The sequence below is a fragment of the Sprattus sprattus genome (assembly GCF_963457725.1).
Source record: "Sprattus sprattus genome assembly, chromosome: 1".
Taxonomy (NCBI): Eukaryota; Metazoa; Chordata; class Actinopteri; order Clupeiformes; family Clupeidae; genus Sprattus; species Sprattus sprattus.
The window spans coordinates 46,947,803-46,967,010 of NC_137920.1; the positions used below are offsets into that span (position 1 = coordinate 46,947,803).

General features: G+C 40.4%; 1 protein-coding gene across 1 annotated transcript in view; it reads right to left on the reverse strand.

Annotated features, from left to right (window-relative positions):
* Nucleotides 1-16,658, reverse strand: part of alcama (activated leukocyte cell adhesion molecule a) — a 52,231-nt gene extending 35,573 nt beyond the window's left edge. The window contains exon 1 of the mRNA XM_080833822.1: nt 16,442-16,658. Coding sequence (XP_080689948.1) covers nt 16,442-16,520 — 79 coding nt within the window. The 5' untranslated portion in view covers nt 16,521-16,658. The remainder of the gene's footprint in view (nt 1-16,441) is intronic.
* Nucleotides 16,659-19,208: the final 2,550 nt, after the last annotated feature.

Genomic DNA, 19,208 nt, shown 5'->3' on the forward strand with positions numbered 1-19,208 from the left:
TGATGCTTGGGTGACTTTTATAAACCCGTTAAATACATTAAATTAACTATAACTTTATGGTAGGCTATGTTTTTGTTTAAACCTTATAATGCCAGTAGCCAATCAGATGATGGCCTATACGCAACACGTGCTCGCTGTCAAAGCTGCGAGCTGTGGGACTGGTGCACGCAAGCGCTGCAAAATTGACAGAAGAAAAGAGTGCCTTCAGTTGAGAGAGAAAGCTTCAGTTCAAGAGAAAGATGGCGTGCTCTAAGAAGAGAAAGGTAGGTAGTGAGAACACAGCTTTTAAAGAGGAGTGGACAGACTTATTCATGTTCATTCTGCCTGCGTGCAGCTCTAAGCCTGTGTGACTGATATGCTCCGAGACTCGTCAAAAGCAGCAATGTAAAACGCCACTACGAAATGAAGCACAAAGAATTCGATTTAAATTACCCTCTCAAATCCGAAGTGCGTGCACAAAAAATAAACGATCTTAAAGCCCAGTAGGCTATGCCCGATCTACAAACATGTTGACTAATTCATTCACTGCCCAACAACGAGCAAACGAGTGTTCATTCCAGTAGCATGGATTTTGGGTCAGGATAAAAAAGCTTGAAATGAAGACCTTCATTTGATCTGATAGTCAGTTGTTGACCAAACAGACACTGATACTACTAGTGCCTAAAGTTCTTACTGTATATTGGCTAAATATGCCTCTGAATCATAATGCACACCTTGACTGTTGGTACATAAAACACATGCAGTCCTATATCAGTGAAAACAACGGTCATAAAAAATGTGTGATAGACCCCCGGACCCAGGCTTGAGGATTTTTTTAAAAACTGGACCCATTAGGATTTTAATTGCCTACCCCTGCTCTATGGTATTCTAATTGGCTCAGAGAATCACATCCAGTCAACACAAACCACAAACATCCTCTGTACCCTTTCTTAAGAAGCATAATGTAGGCATCCACACCATGCTCCAAAACAGTAACACACACATGCACACACACACACACAGACATAACTACACACACACGCACACACACACACACACATACACACACACACACACACATACACACACACACACTCACACAGACATAACTACACACGCACGCACGCACGCACGCATGCACGCACGCACGCAACACACACACACACACACACACACAAGCATAGATACAGTGAATAAGAAATAGGTATGCAGCAATAATCATATTACCAGCTACCAAGCAAAATGCAAGGCATGGAAACAAAGCCAGAGATACCTCAGTGATGGTAAACAAGGAAGGAATGCAACAGAGCAGGTATCTCTGGATGAGTCACATGTTCACATAGAGAAATACTCATCTTATTAAGGACAAACAAAGGGGCCAAACAGAAGCCACAGACGTGTGGAAATCATAGGTGAGAGAACTGATTTCACAACAGCAGACTTATAAAGCATGTCAACCTCCAGAGAAGGGGAATGTGCTTAAGCCACCTACAGTGCATTCAGAAAGTATTCAGACCTATTCATTTTTTCACATTTTTGTTGTGTTGTAGCCTCATGCTAAAATCATTAAATATCTTTGTACTTTGCTCATTCCTCAAACCTGACTAGTGCCCCAGTCCCTGCCATGGAGAAACACCCCCACAGCATGATGCTGTCACCAACATGCTTCACCGTTGGGATGGTATTGGACTGGTGATGAGTGGCGCATGGTTTCCTCCGGACATGATGCTTAGGATTGAGGCCAAACAGATCCAGCTTGGTTTCACCAGGGCAGAGAATCTTGTTTCTCACAGTGTGAGAGATCTATAGCTGTTCTTATTTTAACTCCAAGTGGGTTTTCCTGTGTCTCACTGAGGAGAGGCTTCCATCTGTCCAGTCTACCATGAAGCCCAGATCTGTGGAGGGTTGCAGTGATGGTTGTCCTGGAGGTTTCTCCCATCTCCACAAAGAATCTCTGGAGCTCAGCCAGAGGAACCTTCAGGTTCTTGGCCACGTCCCTAACCAAGGCCCTTCCCCACTGATTGTTCAGTTTTGGGTGGCCAGCTCTAGGGAGAGTCCTGTACTGGTAAACATTTCCTGTGAACACTTTGGTAGATTACAGGCAGCTATTGTCCAGTAAAATATAGTAGTTCTAGTATTCGCAGAAAGAAGATGCCTGCTATAGCAAAGTTTTACTTCATCTTTAGTCAATTACAAGAAGAAAGTCAATAGTAAGTTACTGTTTATTTTTAAGTACTTTACAGTTCTTGAATCTACATCAGAAATAAGCCTACTATAAATAAAAGGCAATCTTACAGGCAGCTATTGGTCAGTAAAGTATTGTAATGTTGTTTTAGAGTGATCTACAGTAATAAACCTCCAACCATGAGGGCTCCCCGTGGTTCTTTTGCAGTACGCCCACCTCCAACTTTTGTTAATGTCTTATGTGTTTTTGGTTTCTATTTCAAATCCATGTGAAGATATTGGTATAGGGATCAGCGAGTAATTCTGTAGCTTGACAGGTAGTCGCTAAAGCAGCGTGTTAGCAACAGTGAGATAATGATTAAGTCTATACGCTACTTGTACTTTTAATTTGTTAAATAAAATAGAAAGCTGAGTTCATAAATGTAAATGTGCGCACTGTAGCTTCTTCAGCATGTCAATTCTGCACATCCTACGCCTTCATCATTTAAAGAATAATCATTTCTGCTCTTTTCTGCTTTTCAATTCCAATTCAAATGGATTTATATAGGGCCATTCCACTTTGAAGGCTTGAACCCCCTAGAACAAGCTTTTCACAGCACAGTGTTGTATTTGTCCACAATGTTATAGTGGCAGTGCTATGTAGGCCATTAGTGTTACTGTAAGGTACTTCTTAATTCATGTACAATTTCACATAATGCATTTGTGATTTCAAGATATGCATAACAAAGCAGTAATACAATAGTATACTACACAAATCACGATGTAACACTTATTTCTAACAGTGTGGTTGTCCCAAGCTTCTTCCATTTAAGAATTATGGAGGCCACTGAGCTTTTGGAAACCTTTCTGACATGTCCTTTCTAGCCTTCCCCAGATCTGTGCCTTGACACAACCCTGTCTCTGAAAGCTGCAGGCGGTTCCTTTGACCATATGGCTTGGTCTTTGCTCTGATATGCACTGTCAGCTTTGAGACCTTACATAGACAGGTGATCAAGAGAAATGGGAGGCACCTGAGCTAAATTTCAAGAGTCATATCAAAGGGTCTGAATATTTATGTCTATGACATATTTTAGTTTTTTCTTTTAAATACATTTCAAAAAAACATTATGGGGTATTGAGTGTAGATTGATGTGGGGAAGAATGAATGTATGCCATTTTAGGATGAGGTTGCAACATAACAAAATGTGAAAAAAGTGAAGGGGTCTGAATCTTTAGTGTATGCACTGTACATATTGCCAGTGCACTGGTCTACTGTTAATCTCAGTCATCTGAGCAGCTGCAGACTGCAGACATTATGATACTGGCAAGACCATTTAACCTCTCAGAAGTAATATTCAGTTGGCTAAAATTATATGGAAACCAAATTTAGGCTGTTAGAAATGATGGGTGATTGATTCTTACCATGAAGAATATCATCTTGGTATAATTGCTAAAACACTGATCTATGTTTTAGACATTGATAGGAATGTTGTTTCAGAATCACTCCATGTTCTTTTTGTAATGTATATTTGGTAATAAAAAAAGCCTCCTCCTAGTGCTCGCTCCACACGTCTGAATCTGGGGGAGTAAGCAGCACTGGATGTGGAAAAACCTCACAAATAACACAATATCAGAAACACAATGAAGAACCTCACCTCTTTCTGACATACTGCATACAGCACAATACTAGTTCCAGGAGATTAATTTTCAATGTATTGGGGAAAAATAGTTCTATTTCAGCAAAGGCATTACGTTAAAATGTGAATTTAGACTAGACTGCATCCTCTGAACATCATCATGTATTTATGTTAAAATCAATCACTAAAATGAGTCTCTGTGTATGGCAGAGATTTGACATCATTTATGCATTACATCAGGGGTCCCCAAACTTTTTTTTCTGGGGGCCACATTATCGTTCCTGACTGTGATGAGGGGCCGGGATCAATCACGTGGGCTGTATACTAGGCTACTACCTGCTATAGCCATAATTTCTAGCACAGAATAGTTCATCATTACAAGTGATTTGCAAAAGAAGTGAGTACTTCACATGTTTTTCAATTTGAAATACCACAGGTATTTCTTTTATTTTCTTATAACAACCATGTGAAATTAGCAAGGAAAGGTTAGAAAAATATGGTGATTGACAGAAAAAAGGAATGTAGAGTTATTTCCTACTCTACATTCCTTTTTTCCTTCTCTCTGTCTTCATTCTCTTTACATGTGAGTAAAGGTAATTGGTGTCTGCTTGGATGATAATTGTGCTGTAGAGGTGATTGGGTGCTCATATAATTGGGTGACATATAAGAAATAGAAGAGTGAGCAGTGGCGGCCTCTGAAAAAATTCTCAGGGGGGGGCAATTTTTTTGATAATGATTAAGGCGACCCATTCAGTAGGTACATTAAGTTATCCGATTTACTCATACAGCAATACCTTTTGGTCCACTATTGGCAGCAACCAACAGTAATATCTCCCCTCTTTCTACATAGCTAGAGTAGCAAGATACAAGTGGAACGCTATGGAAGAAAGTTACATTCAGGAGCCTTCATAAGCAAACATGATGTGGCTCCACATTAAATGATCCCACTTTTTCATTATCCACACGTCTCAAATGTTGTATGTTGTAACATAGCTGAACAGGACACATGATATGTCCACTAACAACATAAAGAAGGGGGCAACATACGTCAAAACCAACGATATTTATTAAGTATTGGCTTACAAAAGCAAAATAAGTCATCACATAAAAAATTATTCAAAGTTAGTTCACACTGTGAAACCTATGAAAAGTGACAGTGGTATAGAAATACAGACCGCGTTAGCCACTTCACGACCGCGATTTTCTTTTGTTCCAATTTCCCTTCCTTTGTAGAAAACTGTTGAATGGATACTTTTGGTCTAGGAAATCCTTATTGTTTTTTTGGTCAATTTATCTTCATTATTACGCTGACTAAAAAGAAGTTTCTGTCAAAGAGCGGATGGAGTTGTTGTGCTGAACAGGTGCCATCTTAACATGCCTTTGTTGAAGCTGTGTGACGTCCTCATTGGCTTTTACCATAGGCTTTTGCGTCGCTTACTTATGACTAGACTTGGAGGGGCTAGCCCGGGCTAGGCCTCGAGAATGCATTGAGAGCTCTGTTTTGTGAAAAAAAAACGCATTTAACATGGGAGTCAATGGGAGAGGTCTGGGGAGATTTTCATTTCTCCCAAGATCGCCCTGAAGGGGCGGGGCCATTTGAATCACGACTCTATGCTTACTGAATGACTGTTACCTGATTCGACAATGACATACAGAGGCATATCAGACGGTCTAGTGGTCGAATCCGACAGAAAAAAAATATGAAATTTACATTTGGAGAGTCCTGTTACTATTTCACAAAACAAGTAGGTCAACTAAAATAAAATATTAAATTTTTTTTTTTTTTTTTTTTTTTTTGCGAGGATTGCTTCTTTGGGCCAGTTCAAATGGTGAGGTGCAGAGAGGTGGAGGGCCGGCCAAAGGGGCGTGGCGGGCCATACCCGTACCCCCATAGTTTGGGGACCCCTGCATTACATGGACAGTGAACCTTCCCAACCCCTAGTGACAGCCTTGATTATTAAAACATGAACACATCTGATCCCTGTGCAACACAAATATTCCTCCTATTGATATGCTGGCTGTAAGACGCTTCTCTAGTTCTGTTGGGTTATTCACAAATAAGATCCAACAACAAAGAGATATCTATGTTACACAAGATTAGATCCACAAGATTAGCCATTTATTTATATGTAATCAGTCTAGCTATGAACACAACATAAATGCTGTAGTATTTCCATCAAATCACAAAGAAGGGTTTCTCCTCAACAACGGACACTGAAGAGTCTGCCTGTCTAATACAAATCTCTGTCTTAACAGTCGTTCTGTTTTGAGATCGCTAGAGGCTAAACCAACACCAGGCAACATCAAGGAGTCAAGGAAACGACCACAGCAAAGACACCTGGGTCTCCATGACCTTTGAGCATCTATCATCAAATGTCAACATGAAAGAGGTGTATTTAGTGATCAACATCTGAAAGCTAAGCTACAATACTGTATGCATTACAAACAGTATCAACAGGCACAGTTGTCATTTATTTGTGGTTTATTAAGAGCCATAATAACTCATTTGTGGACGCATTGCAAATTGAATTAATCTCAATAAAACTACTTGTTAAGAAAATTATGAATGCTGAAGTACTCAGTTTCATATTTTCATTCAAAAATCCCAACCCTACAGCACTAGATACAATTAATGTAGAAATGTGCCCCAGGACTGGCTTTCCATGGCTTTGAAGTTGCACCTCCCAAGTATTACACAAGCCTAAACCAGATCAAATAGTGAATGAAAGGTTAAAAATGGGCTGACACATACCACCCCCCTAACAGGAATATATATTACCTACATCATTACTCCAGCTGATACCCTCCTACCTTTTACAGATTCCATTTACTCCAAGGATATCAAGCTGTTATAGGTTACTTTATGCATTCATTGGTTCTCATCTGAGAAATGCTTGAAAATAATTGAGCAATTTTATCAAGCAAACAAACCGCCTCAAACTAAATAGTCCCTTATCAGAAGTGAGTTTTTCTTCATTGCTGCTGCATTTCCATCAGTCAATCAATCAAAACCAGTATGCAACGGAGAGACAAATGGGTAACAAGAGCGATGCAATCCCACATCTGAAGAGCTGAGTCAAACTACAATCCATGTTTTAGAAAATGTCCATTTTATTTTAAATCAAAGTCATTAGTTGTTGGTTGAAGTAGACTAAATGTAGTTTTCTAATCCTTAGTGCAATATATAAATGCATAGCAAGAATAACTTTTACGTAAGGTCATTTGAACTCATGTTTCCTATCAGAAGATTCATAGCAAGCCACAACCTAGGAAAGGCATGCAAACACACCTGAAACTCACTTCAAACATTGAGGCTCGGGGCTTGGCCTTATTTTAGGCCCCTCTTTTGTGTGTTTGAAATTTCATTTTAAAGAGCAGACATAAAGCCAAGACATCTTCTGAACTGAATGAAAAGATAAACCCAGCTTTTTCTTTGTTGTTTTAATCATGTTGAACTACGCAATACAGCCGGTAGCTGAACCACATGAATGCAGGGGACACTTGAATACAGCTTTACCTCAAGGACATGTAAGGCCTTCTAAATGTTTCTTGTAAGGCTAAAACCCCAACATGAAATCAAAAAGTAAAACATGCCCAAAGCCCTCCTGGGGAAATGCTGTGATCCTTAGATTCCCTGTAAAATCTTGCAGTGTGTCAAAGCCAGTACAGGAAATTACAATCACTCATGTTCTATGGCTACAGACTGCCAAACTGACAGCAGTCAGTCAGGTTTTTATTGTTAGCATGATCTTTGTGTTGTGGCTTCACCCTGAAAGTGCAGATGACAACATGACAGGCCAAATTGAGGGACTCAACTCTTGTCTGGACATCAGCTGTCAACATTTCTTACTTCACAAAGAAGGATCAGCCAACCATAGGGTGGAATTCTCCAAGTCCATTGGCCATACATTGTTAATGACCCCTTGTGCTTGGGACATGAAAGGCATGGGGTCAGAGCGCTTGGCACAGCTGTTAGATGAGCCAGGAGAACAATAGCCATTTCACTGTCAAAAACAACAGCTGCTTAGCCTGGGATGAGGAGCCAATGGTTTTACACAACACTTAGAAGACAACACCAAGGACTGGAGTAGGCTGCTTTGGGATTAATTTGATGAATGGGGGCTTTCTAAATTATGATTTATTTCCACAAGCTGGGGTGACAATGTCAGGCTTGGAAACAGTAAAAGCTAAAATATGGATATTCTGTAATTAGCTTGTGCCTGAGCTTCACGCTTCACGTGAGACACAGGTTTATGGGAAAGGAAATCATTTGGGCAACAAACACTGAGGCATAAGGAAAGCCTGTATAACATAAATTGAAATACTTTTATATACTATCATATACAGTGATTCATATGTTTCAGGGAAGCGATGAGCCCCCCTTTCTCCATTATAGCATAATCACCAGCTGACTGCAATATCCTGAGCTGTGGCTAAAAGCACTATGGTAGCTGTCTTTGTACTGTGGCCTTAACAACAGTGGAGAAAACAATGGCTGAGCATTCCTTTGCTTAGATTGTGTCAAATGTACTTGGAGTTCTCCCACAGAGATGCCTTTGTCTTCACAGTAAATTAAATTATCTCTCAAGCTACAACCAAACCTAGTTCAACCAGAGAGTCTGTTTGTGCCTTGGCAAGACTCATACAGCCACATTGTATCCAAAGAAGTTCACACAAAGAAGGAACTGGGTACATTCGGCCAGGTATAGCATGAAGTAGATATGGAGAAAAAGAAAAATACTATTAGACTGATATTGCACTCCATACCTCTTATCTTTCTGTTACTTTAGTTAACCTTCATTTTTATGTTGGTTTTCTGAGATCAAAGATCCCATTTGTTCTACCTCATATACTGAGGCTATTTCACCCCCACACCTTTCAGACAAGTTCTGCTGTCTGAGGAGAAGATCACAGGCCAAGAGGCCATACGGTCCATCCCTGCTTGAGCCAAAATGAGTCTCAAGACAGCACTTTATCACCCACAGGCTCAACACACACATCAACAGAAACTTGGCCATTAACTCACATTAACTCACAGCACACATCCGTTTTTCACTATACAATAATGATGACCAAGGGTATGAAGGTAGATTCAAGTTTATTCCTGGTTCACTGAGACTAATCTTAGGGGCCGTTTACATGAAGCCTAGTTTGTCAAACTAATACAGATAGCCCTATCATTTAGACGAGCACTCTCTATCCGCACACAGTATCCGCAACGATCCGAATCGGGGGTAGAAAGTGAGTAGATTAGAATCGGTACGGGGCTGGTGTTCGTCTGCACGGATTCACGCAACCTGATAACGTCATTGCCCCACGTGATCGTTTTGCGATCTCCAACCAATATATATATCACTTGTTCTCCTTCAGCATCTCACTCGCGGTGGGTCTCAAATTAACTCTCATTAATCCAGCCTACTGATTTTTGTTTAGCCTCCTATCTTGATCTTATTCTTTTTATTCAGACGTTACATAACTTTCATGACCACAAATATAAATTGGCCAGCGATTTAATTAGCTTTTTTCTTCATATATTAATGTAGAATAGTCGGAGCAAAGCTTCATGGGAAATGGGATGACAGCCATGTCATGTTGTACTGTTCGAAACTCTTTATTATCAATAGAAAATATAATTCATTTTCACATAACCTTTAGTCTGACCACTGATTTTATTAACCACCATAATGTAATGCTGCTAATTGGAGCTTGAATGTCTTGTGTAATGTGTTTAACCGTGTGCTGTTTAGTCTTTTCTTCTACGCTTTTCACGTTTTTTCAGTTGTAAGCGCCACCCACAGGCGTGGGGTATGTACAACAGCCCGTTCAACACAATCTGGTGGCTCCGTTTTTACGCAAATCTCTCTTTACCAGGCTCCGTCTTTACGAAATTAAAAGATTCGATCCGTGTGAAAAATGAACCCTATTCAGTGAATCTAGGCTCCATGTAAATGGGGCTTAAAGTCCCTATCTGCGAGTATAATATTTCAGTCCAAGTTGAACTCATAGATCAAAGAGTTCAGATCAAAGAGGCTCATTGAACTCTTTGTTAAGTCATGTATTTAAATATTTCACGTTTCCCTCACACTGTTAGAAGGCAACAATTCTGACAAATATCCAGATAAGTCACTGCCTATTTTAAAAAAATACTGACAGTGTCACAACAACTATAATGGCATTGCACTTCTGAATCATGATGGATTAGTAATTATTCATTGGCCTCTCATGGCCTCTTCTCGTGCTAATGTAATTGCCAACACAATGCAACACTATGCAAATGTAGTATGCTTTTGGCTGAATGGGGTTCCTGTGTCATCTAACACCATTACCAAGCCCTCTACCCTACCCCTCCACAGACCCAACTCACCATTAAATCACCCCATGACTTATTTATAGCAGCATCTTGCTAAGACAAGAATTGTGCTATTCATACTGTGATTTAAACATCTCTTGTGAAATAACACTAAAGCGCTAAACACTAAAGAAAGGCGAGCAGTAAATTGAGCCCTGACTCACATTTGACCCCTCTCGTTTGTAAGATGTGTTGTGATAAGCTGCATGAGATAGATTGATGACAAAGATCCACCTTCCTTCAACATGCCTGGCCTTAAAAAGACATTTTTATCCAGTAAGATGGATTTCCTGTACACATTCGTTTATTGTCACCTGTGCCATCATTTAAGGCCAAAGAAATTCTTCATGTTAGTCGACTTAGTAAAAAAAAAAAATGTGTACCATTTGATAGACACACAAAATGTACCACGGATGTATGATTTCTTTAGCATACGCACGCCCAGATTTGCGGTGATTTACTTGAGGCGTCAAACAGCTCCTATGAATGCCTGCATTGTGTGGATCCTGAGAGAGGGAGTAATTAAAGGACCAAACCCATTCATGCCCCACTTAAGGCACTCTCTTCCACCCATGTTGCCAGTAATTGTAATAACTCGCTTTCATTAGGGCCATCCCCATAAAGCAACAGCCTTGAGCCACCTCGCACGTGATGAATTTACCCCTGCAAAGCTGTGGCAGCCTTAACACAGAGAACCCTGGGAGGTCCGTCCCCTACCCGTCCACGCAGACACACATCCGTTAAAGATTTAGGAAAGAAGAAAATGCCTCTTTCTGTCACGCCCTCTAGGCTTCAAAGCGTCATTTAAGGAGAGGACTGAGGCTGGCAGGCAGGCGGAGGTGATCCCACAGACATGAGGAAATGTAATCTGCACATCAGAGCAAGCATCAAAGGGAAAAATTCAAACTGGTGAATCAACTTATCCTATGGTCTGCCTGGCCAGCTCAAATGTGCACTTTTGAAACTCAAGCTGACAGCATAAATAAAGTAAGGCATTCAGGAAAAGTTTCCACAAAATACACACTGCAGTTTGAAAACTTTGTTATACTTAAATGTTTATAAATAGTGGCCCTTTGATGTCCTGATGAACATGCGTTCTTTATTGTCCTTTATTGCTTAATTTATCAGGATGAATTACTTCAACTTCACACGACAATTGTACATAACAGTACAATCATTGCTCTAATTTCCCGCTTTTGGTAACTCTGGGCGGAGAAGATTACTAGTAGCTGTTGGACTGAGATACAGGGTGACATACCCCGGAAAGGTGGAGAGTATGTCATTCACTAATTGATGCAAAAGACCTCATTGAAGAAAGTAATTGGGTGTGCTGCCAATAACTGTTAATCTCCTGACGTTGCCATTGATGTGGACATCAATACAAATTCAGTACAGGCTAACAATGAGAACCACCAGGGTAAAAATGCATTGCTTTTGCAGGTATGACACTAGCACACCAAAACAACTTTGAATGATTTAAGACCAAAGTCGACATTCGGGGAAAAAAACCTTTTCATGTCTCATCATGTAAGAGCATGTAGGAGATACATTTAGGGCATTTATGACAGAGCATATCCAGTTGATGTCTGATATTTTCACAACGGCTTAGCCTTCTGTTGACTGTCACTTTAGACAGCCATAATCGCCCCTTTCAGTTCTTCGCTCTGGATAAGGGGCCTTTCTCCTGGTGACGGACCACAAGTCTGAGTGAGTCTATGGTCAGTTAAGATTTCTTTGATGGATATTGATTATCCTTAAGTGCGTCTTGATTGACAACAAGTCTCATGGTTTCCATGACTCAATCGAAAGCAGAGCGTTTACAGAGTGTTGGGTGACAGCTAGAATTAAGGTGCATTTTTATAAACGTCCAAACTTGGTTCGTCTGGGTCTGCTTTTAGAGCAGGCAGGAAAAAATTTCCATTTCTGATTTAAAAACGAACATAATCTATTTAGTTTGAAGCTTACTGCAGTCACACTTATATTTTTCAATTATTTAATAGTTTATTTCAGTATGACTGGCTGTGATTCTATGACATCCAAAATGTGAGCCCACTAGGCAGTGATTTTATAAACTCACACTTTCACCTAAATCGTGTATTAATAAGTAAGACACTATAAATGTCTATTTCATGACTATGTGCTGGATGAAAAATAAATTAATTTCATCTAATGTCTTCATTCAGAGAAAGGAGAGCACAATGCATGTGTATATGATTGGAATGGATATGATTGGTCTGGTCTGCCAACAGTCATTCAGGTCATTCAGATGGAAGGTCCCTCCTCAGCGGAGCGCAGATTAGTCCATTAGCAGATGGAGTGTGGAGTGGCTGCTCCTACTCACGAGATGAACAACACCAGGGGTGAAACCTGCTCCTACTCACGAGATGAACAACACCAGGGGTGAGACCTGATGAGGGCTGTGAAATGGGGGTGGGGCGCACAGCAGTAAAAAAGCAGATGCCTCGTCTGTCACAGGCCTAAAGCAATTTGCCATTAAAGCTTTTTGTCACTTTTATTTTCTTTTCTCAGTGCAGTCTGGTCCCTGGTGGTGTCTGCATAGATAACAGACTCAGACTGACATGATAGGGGCGGCTCTCCCCACCATGGAGGTCTATCTGTTCAATCACAGACATTCTTCTGGCTGGTTTAGTAATGTCTCATTTGGAATCTCTGTTAATCAATATACTGAATGTATGTACTGCTCCCTTAAGGGATATTTACTGGCTATTCCTCAAATTAGCATGGTGTAACACAATACAGTCTTTCAATCCTGGAATTGAAACATCTAATATACTAAATGAATGTCAAACTTTATGCTATCTCACAAGACATTTGAATGATGGTAGTAGGGCTGTGCAATTAATCGAATTTTGATCGCGATATCAATTTTTGGGCCAAACGATATCCAAACTCATATAATTGACTTGAAACGATTAATTTCCGTAATTCAGTCTTTCCCCCAAAAGCATTCAATGCGGCGAGAGGGAGTTAAATCTTAAACTGGCGTGTGACATCACAAAGTTATATGCCACTAGCCGGAGCAGCATCGACCGTTGACAGATGTTCATGACAGCACAGGCTCTAGCCAATCAGATCACGATTATGGTCACGTCTCAGCGAAGCAAAAAAAACTAAAGATGGGTGACCAAACTCCGTAGATGGTCTCATTTGAAAAGTTGGTTGTTTTTACCTTGTATTTTTATAAAGTTACCGAGAAATAAGCACTGCACAATGTCAAACCCCCATTATTGTAACTCAAAAATATGTCTGAGAGGATTTACGAGGTGACTGAGCTACCTATCATTCACTTTCAATGGGGATCCGTCAACCTTGACGGTTCAACGCATTCCGACGCATATAGCGTGTAGGCCTACACAACAAATACAATTTTTAACGGAAATTTCAAAGTTCTCAGTAAATAAATGCATCATGTTTTCAAACTCAGAATTAATCGTTTGAATAATCGTGATTTCAATATTGACCAAAATAATCGTGATTATGATTTTTCCCATAATCAAGCAGCCCTAGATGGTAGCATCATTGTTGGTAATCCCCAGTCTTTATAAATCAGCATAGACGATTTTAGATTTCCCAAGAAACGAAGTAAGCTTCTTCTCCCCATGACATGGTGTTTCATTTCCTTTTTTGATACATGGTCACAGAGTGTCTAGCATCCATTGCATCATCTGATGCACACGTGTGCGTCATTTCATATAATGTGAAAATAAAACATGATCCTATAAAAAGTACCGCTGTGTTGCAGGGCCTGTTTGTTCTCTGCTGTCATTACTTATTCATAGGGGAGTATCCTCTCTTCTTTAAAGACTAACAAAGGAAAATAAAACATCAAACTACTCTAAAGGTGGTTCTTAAGACAAGATATGCAATACACAGAATGACAAATGTCATACTGTTTGTGAAGGCCTTTCAGTCAGTTGTAAAAGAAAGTACAAGGGAGGTTTTCTGTACAAGGACACAATTAGGAAATGACATGTTCAGATTCTGATCTATCTGGAAAGCCAGGAGAGCCCCTAATCCAGCTTGCACCCAAAAAAACATGCTACCATGGTCAAAGAAGATCAATCAAACCCTCCTACAGTACTTTGAAGGTTTAACTGACCTGTCCCTGACTGTTCCCACACTAGTGGGGAGTTTAGGATAAAGACTCTTTGTGTTTGCCTAACCAAACTCACTTTTGTACAATATGATACACAATCGCATTGGTCCTTTATGAAGGAGGATTTCAAACATCACAGTATCTCAAAGAGTTTTCCCCAAGTAACCACTCACAGAAACAGTCTTTCTTTTCTAGTACACTGTTTCTTTTTACTGATTGATGATTGGGGCACAAAACTTCTGACCTACAGAAACAACATATCCATCAAAGTTAAGTGTTTGATTTATCCCAGCAATAATTTTAAAGATTTAAACTACTACATCAAAGGCTTAGCACAAGCACAAAAAAGGGAAATTCATTGAAAATAGGAAATTGTGTCGTATCAGCCCAGAAGGTCCTCGTTCTCACAGCCAAAGATCATGAGCAGTCGAGATTAGATAACGAAGCACATCTAATAATAAACTGCTCTCAGATATGATGGTGTGTCCACAGCAAGAACAGTTTGTTTCTGCGGCTGTGGAGGTAGTAGAAGTCAGTGCAGTACTGTATGAGGCACCGGCAATGGCTCTGTAACCAGAACTATAGTTAGTGCACTATTACTACGCCATTACATTCCATACAATTCCGTAGCATTTTGTTACATGGTATTTGTCAGAGAGGATTTGCCTCCCCCACTGTGGAAAATTGTAGTGCTTATTTGACGCGGGGCAATAGGGCACTGTTGGCGAGGGCACCTCCAGTCTCTGGCACACCCTCTGTGGCCCGCCTCACAAGGTTCAATTGCCCCCCGTTGCCATGCCTGCGTGACACGGCTTACTCACTACAAACCTCATATGTTCGCTAAGTGACTGGTGATGATAACTATTATTATTTAATGACGTCGCCATTGGTATGGAGTCCGTGGCGATAAGGCACTATTGCTACGCATTTGTCCGATAATGTACCGCGCCCCCTAGTGATGATGTGTATTGTAGGTACAGTGGTTACTGTACTCGGGTTCGATTCCCATGAAGACTAATATGAATGAATTGACTATGACAGTAGCTTTAATCAAATTATTATATCAATGTAGAATGTTAAAAAGTTACGGCCTAATTATACGGCCTACAATGACTAAGCCACGTCGTGGAGTCGTGCCAACATGGGGCCATTCGGACTTGGGATGTGTGCCCTAGAGGTAAGGGAGCGCTATCGACCGTGGGCGTGGTGACGCGACGAGCAGTGCTCTGTTGCCCCGCGTCGAAAAAGCGCCGCACTACGATTCACAGCGTGGGAAACCACCGTTCTTTTGACCCTGTTCACTGACAAACACAATTTTGCCTAATGCCACGGAATGGGAATAAACCATACGAAAATACATCTACGGAAAATGTCTCCATGTAAACTATAGATTTGCTGTTCGGACTAATAATATTCAAACTATTGGTAGGGAATCTAATTCCCTAACCCTAGTTCCGGTTTCGTAGCCGGTGCCTTCTAGAAAAAAAACATGTAGGTATCATGTCGGCAAAACATGTATTTAAATCACACATACAACTCAGGTTATTTTCAGCGCTGATTGTCGATAGGCATTCTGGCAAGTCAATTCCTTTAACATAATAGTATTCAAATCGTCTGGATGAACTCCACAGCATATTGTTAAACAGAAAAGCATGAACTGGCGAAAGCGTGACTAGGCTACTGTAGGACCCCTGGCTTGTGTGGAAACGCAGGGAAATGAGTAATGACAGCGTTGTAGACACGCTGGTAATTTCCAACCTTTAGCCAAGTGACTAATTGACAACTTGATATCACGCAATATTCATATTTTTAGGCTTGGCAAAAGTATATTGGTCAGGCAGCCAGAACCTAAAAGTAAATTACAGTGATAGACTAGCACAGTCTTAGAACTATGCTAATAACTTCGTTTCAGAAAAGGAAAGTTAAACGGCAACTGTAAAGACACAGGCCAACTACACATTGATTGTCCTATACTAGAAAATAACTCCCCAGCAGATCTTATGTAGTCTACTTGATATTTTATCTATTGAACGACACTTGTTGTTTCGGTTATTTTCAAGATTCCTAAGCCAAAATTAGGTTTGTCTGGCAGCAAGTAGGATGGAGGGAATCGACTAAATCAAGCTAATAACCTTCGTAGCTACACAAAGAGTATTCAAAAGAAGGAAAGCATGTCTTAACAGATCACCAACATACCTTGCAGAACCATAGCAGTGATGAAGACACCCAGCAAGTACGAGGATGAACCCATCCTTCCAAAATGAATGTTCTTCATAATGTGGACAGTAACGGGATGCCGTAAGTGTTCTCCGGTTCAGTTGTGGGAAGCCACAATGTGTTTTTTTTTTATCTGAACTATTAAACTAGCTATTTATCGACGGAAATGTGTGTCCGTTGTCCACGTATGCTGGAAACAATTGACAGCGCGCGAGCAGGTGAAACAAGAATGAGCTTAGAAATCTGCCTCGAGGGGTGTTGCACAAAATCTCCGCCCATAGTCCTGCCCTCACGATTTTCCGATTTGAATGAGAACTGGCTGCAGGTAAATTTACACACGAGAATGTCCAGGTATCTAATAGAGAAGTTATTCGTTATACACAAAATAAAGCCTAACACATAATCAACCCCGAAAACAAAGTGAAAGTAGCCAAATAATGAACGGAAGAAAATATAACAAATACGATATGTTTTTGAAGCCCACGTGTAATACACAGTTGCCTACATAAATGAAAAAAAGTTGGCTTTGTCATAGTCATATCACAGATGTTTCAGGTTTGGTAAGCTGTTAAGAGATTCGCTTAAGTTTCTTCAGTCTCCCTCTTAAGATGACGGTGAGTGTCAATGTTTGACAACATGCTCAAGGAGCAGCCACGTTCAATTGGTGAAATTCACACCAAAGCCATTCTCCTGTAACACCGCATGGAAGCTGAGGAAATGTTCTAAATTAAATTACCCTTTAATTAAATCCAAAATAAGACACACTTCACTGAATAAAAAAACATGCAGGGTGACTACATAAAGCCCATGCTAATGAAAGATCAAGAATGCATAACATCACACCAAATCCTCACAGTTTTGTAGGTGTTAGACATGACAAGGAAATCATCACTCAAAAGGATTTACTCTCTTCTATTAACTGATATGTCAAAGTAATCATCAGTCATTACATGGTTTAACTACAAGTAGATGCTTAACATGCCTAAAAATTACAGGAGCACTGATTTTCAACTCACTGGCTGATTCATAACTCACAAAAGCGATTTAATGCTTCAAAAGGCATCTAAACTAATATCCTTCACCTGTAGTCAGTCACCCACAAAACCATTGGTCACCAAAGTAGTTTTTACATAATGGCAATATATGCTTAAATGTGCAATGGCGATTACAGCTTTCCTTTTGTTTAGATACACCTAGCCCTCTACACATTTCAGGTGCTGCTCTAGAATTGCCAAGATGCTTAGATTTCCTGTGTGTGTACATTTAGGTCTGACTCAATTGGATATGAGTGGTGTGTATACAATTGTAGTTTTATCAAAGTTAACTGTCCCTGGTTAGGCACTGTGTAACTAAGTTAGTTTATTACTAAATCGACTATGGTATGCTTTTGGCATACTTTTCAGATATTTCCAACTCATAAGAATGGGAAAAAGAACAAATAGAATGTATTCATTTATATCAGCAGTTAAAGGATCACAGCGTCTTTGAAGTATGCCGAAAAGTGGTTTCTTTGACATTTTTGTCAGATCTAGATTCCTCACCTGAGGTTTTTTTCCCCTCTTTACTGTCATTTATATAGGCTCAAGCATAACATCTGGCACACAAATGAGCACAGTAAGCACTGATATGCATGCAGATCATTAGTGTGCTTGCCCGAAGGGAAGCACAGTATTGTTGTTGTCAAGTTTTCTTTATTTATTTATTAGTGTGCTTGCCCGAAGGGAAGCACAGTATTGTTGTTGTCAAGTTTTCTTTATTAGTGTGCTTGCCCGAAGGGAAGCACAGTATTGTTGTTGTCAAGTTTTCTTTCTTTCTTTATTTATTCTCCCCGTTTTTCTTGCAGCTAACTACGCCTCACCCGTTCGAGGTACAGACGCTGTTCAAACACCGAAACGTCCGGCCCGATCCGGTGCAACCTGCTATATCTTTTCGTGGCGGTACTCCTTGCCACTCCTTTTTTATTCCTCTTTTTCCATCACCTTTTTTCTCCATAGACTTGCATGGCAGAACTCTGTGCCATTATGACATCATAATAGGGTCATTAAACTGGCTTGCACCTGTGCTTCACTGACACCTGCGCAAAGGTCTGAAGGCTCCTCTTCTCTCTCTGTCCCTCTCCATTCAACTGTATAACTAGGAATATTGAGAGACACCTTCCATACCAGGGCTCTACTCACTCATGCATACTCACTTATGTTTACTCAATCATGCATACTCACTCATGCATACTCACTCGTGCATACTCACTCATGCATACTCACTCATGCATACTCACTCATGCATACTCACTCATGTTTACTCACTCATGCATACTTACTCATGTTTACTCACTCGTGCATACTCACTCGTGCATACTCACTCGTGCATACTCACTCATGTTTACTCACTCATGCATACTCACTCATGTTTACTCACTCATGCATACTCACTCATGCATACTCACTCATGTTTACTCACTCGTGCATACTCACTCATACATACTCACTCATGCATACTCACTCATATTAACTCACTCGTGCATACTCACTCATGCACACTCACTCATGCATACTCACTCATGTTTACTCACTCATGCATACTCACTCATGCATACTCACTCATGTTGACTCACTCATGCATACTCACTAATGCACACTCACTCATGTTTACTCACTCATGCATACTCACTCATGTTTACTCACTCATGCATACTCACTCATGCATACTCATTTGTGCATGCTCATCCAGCAGGGAGAGCTGGAGAGCT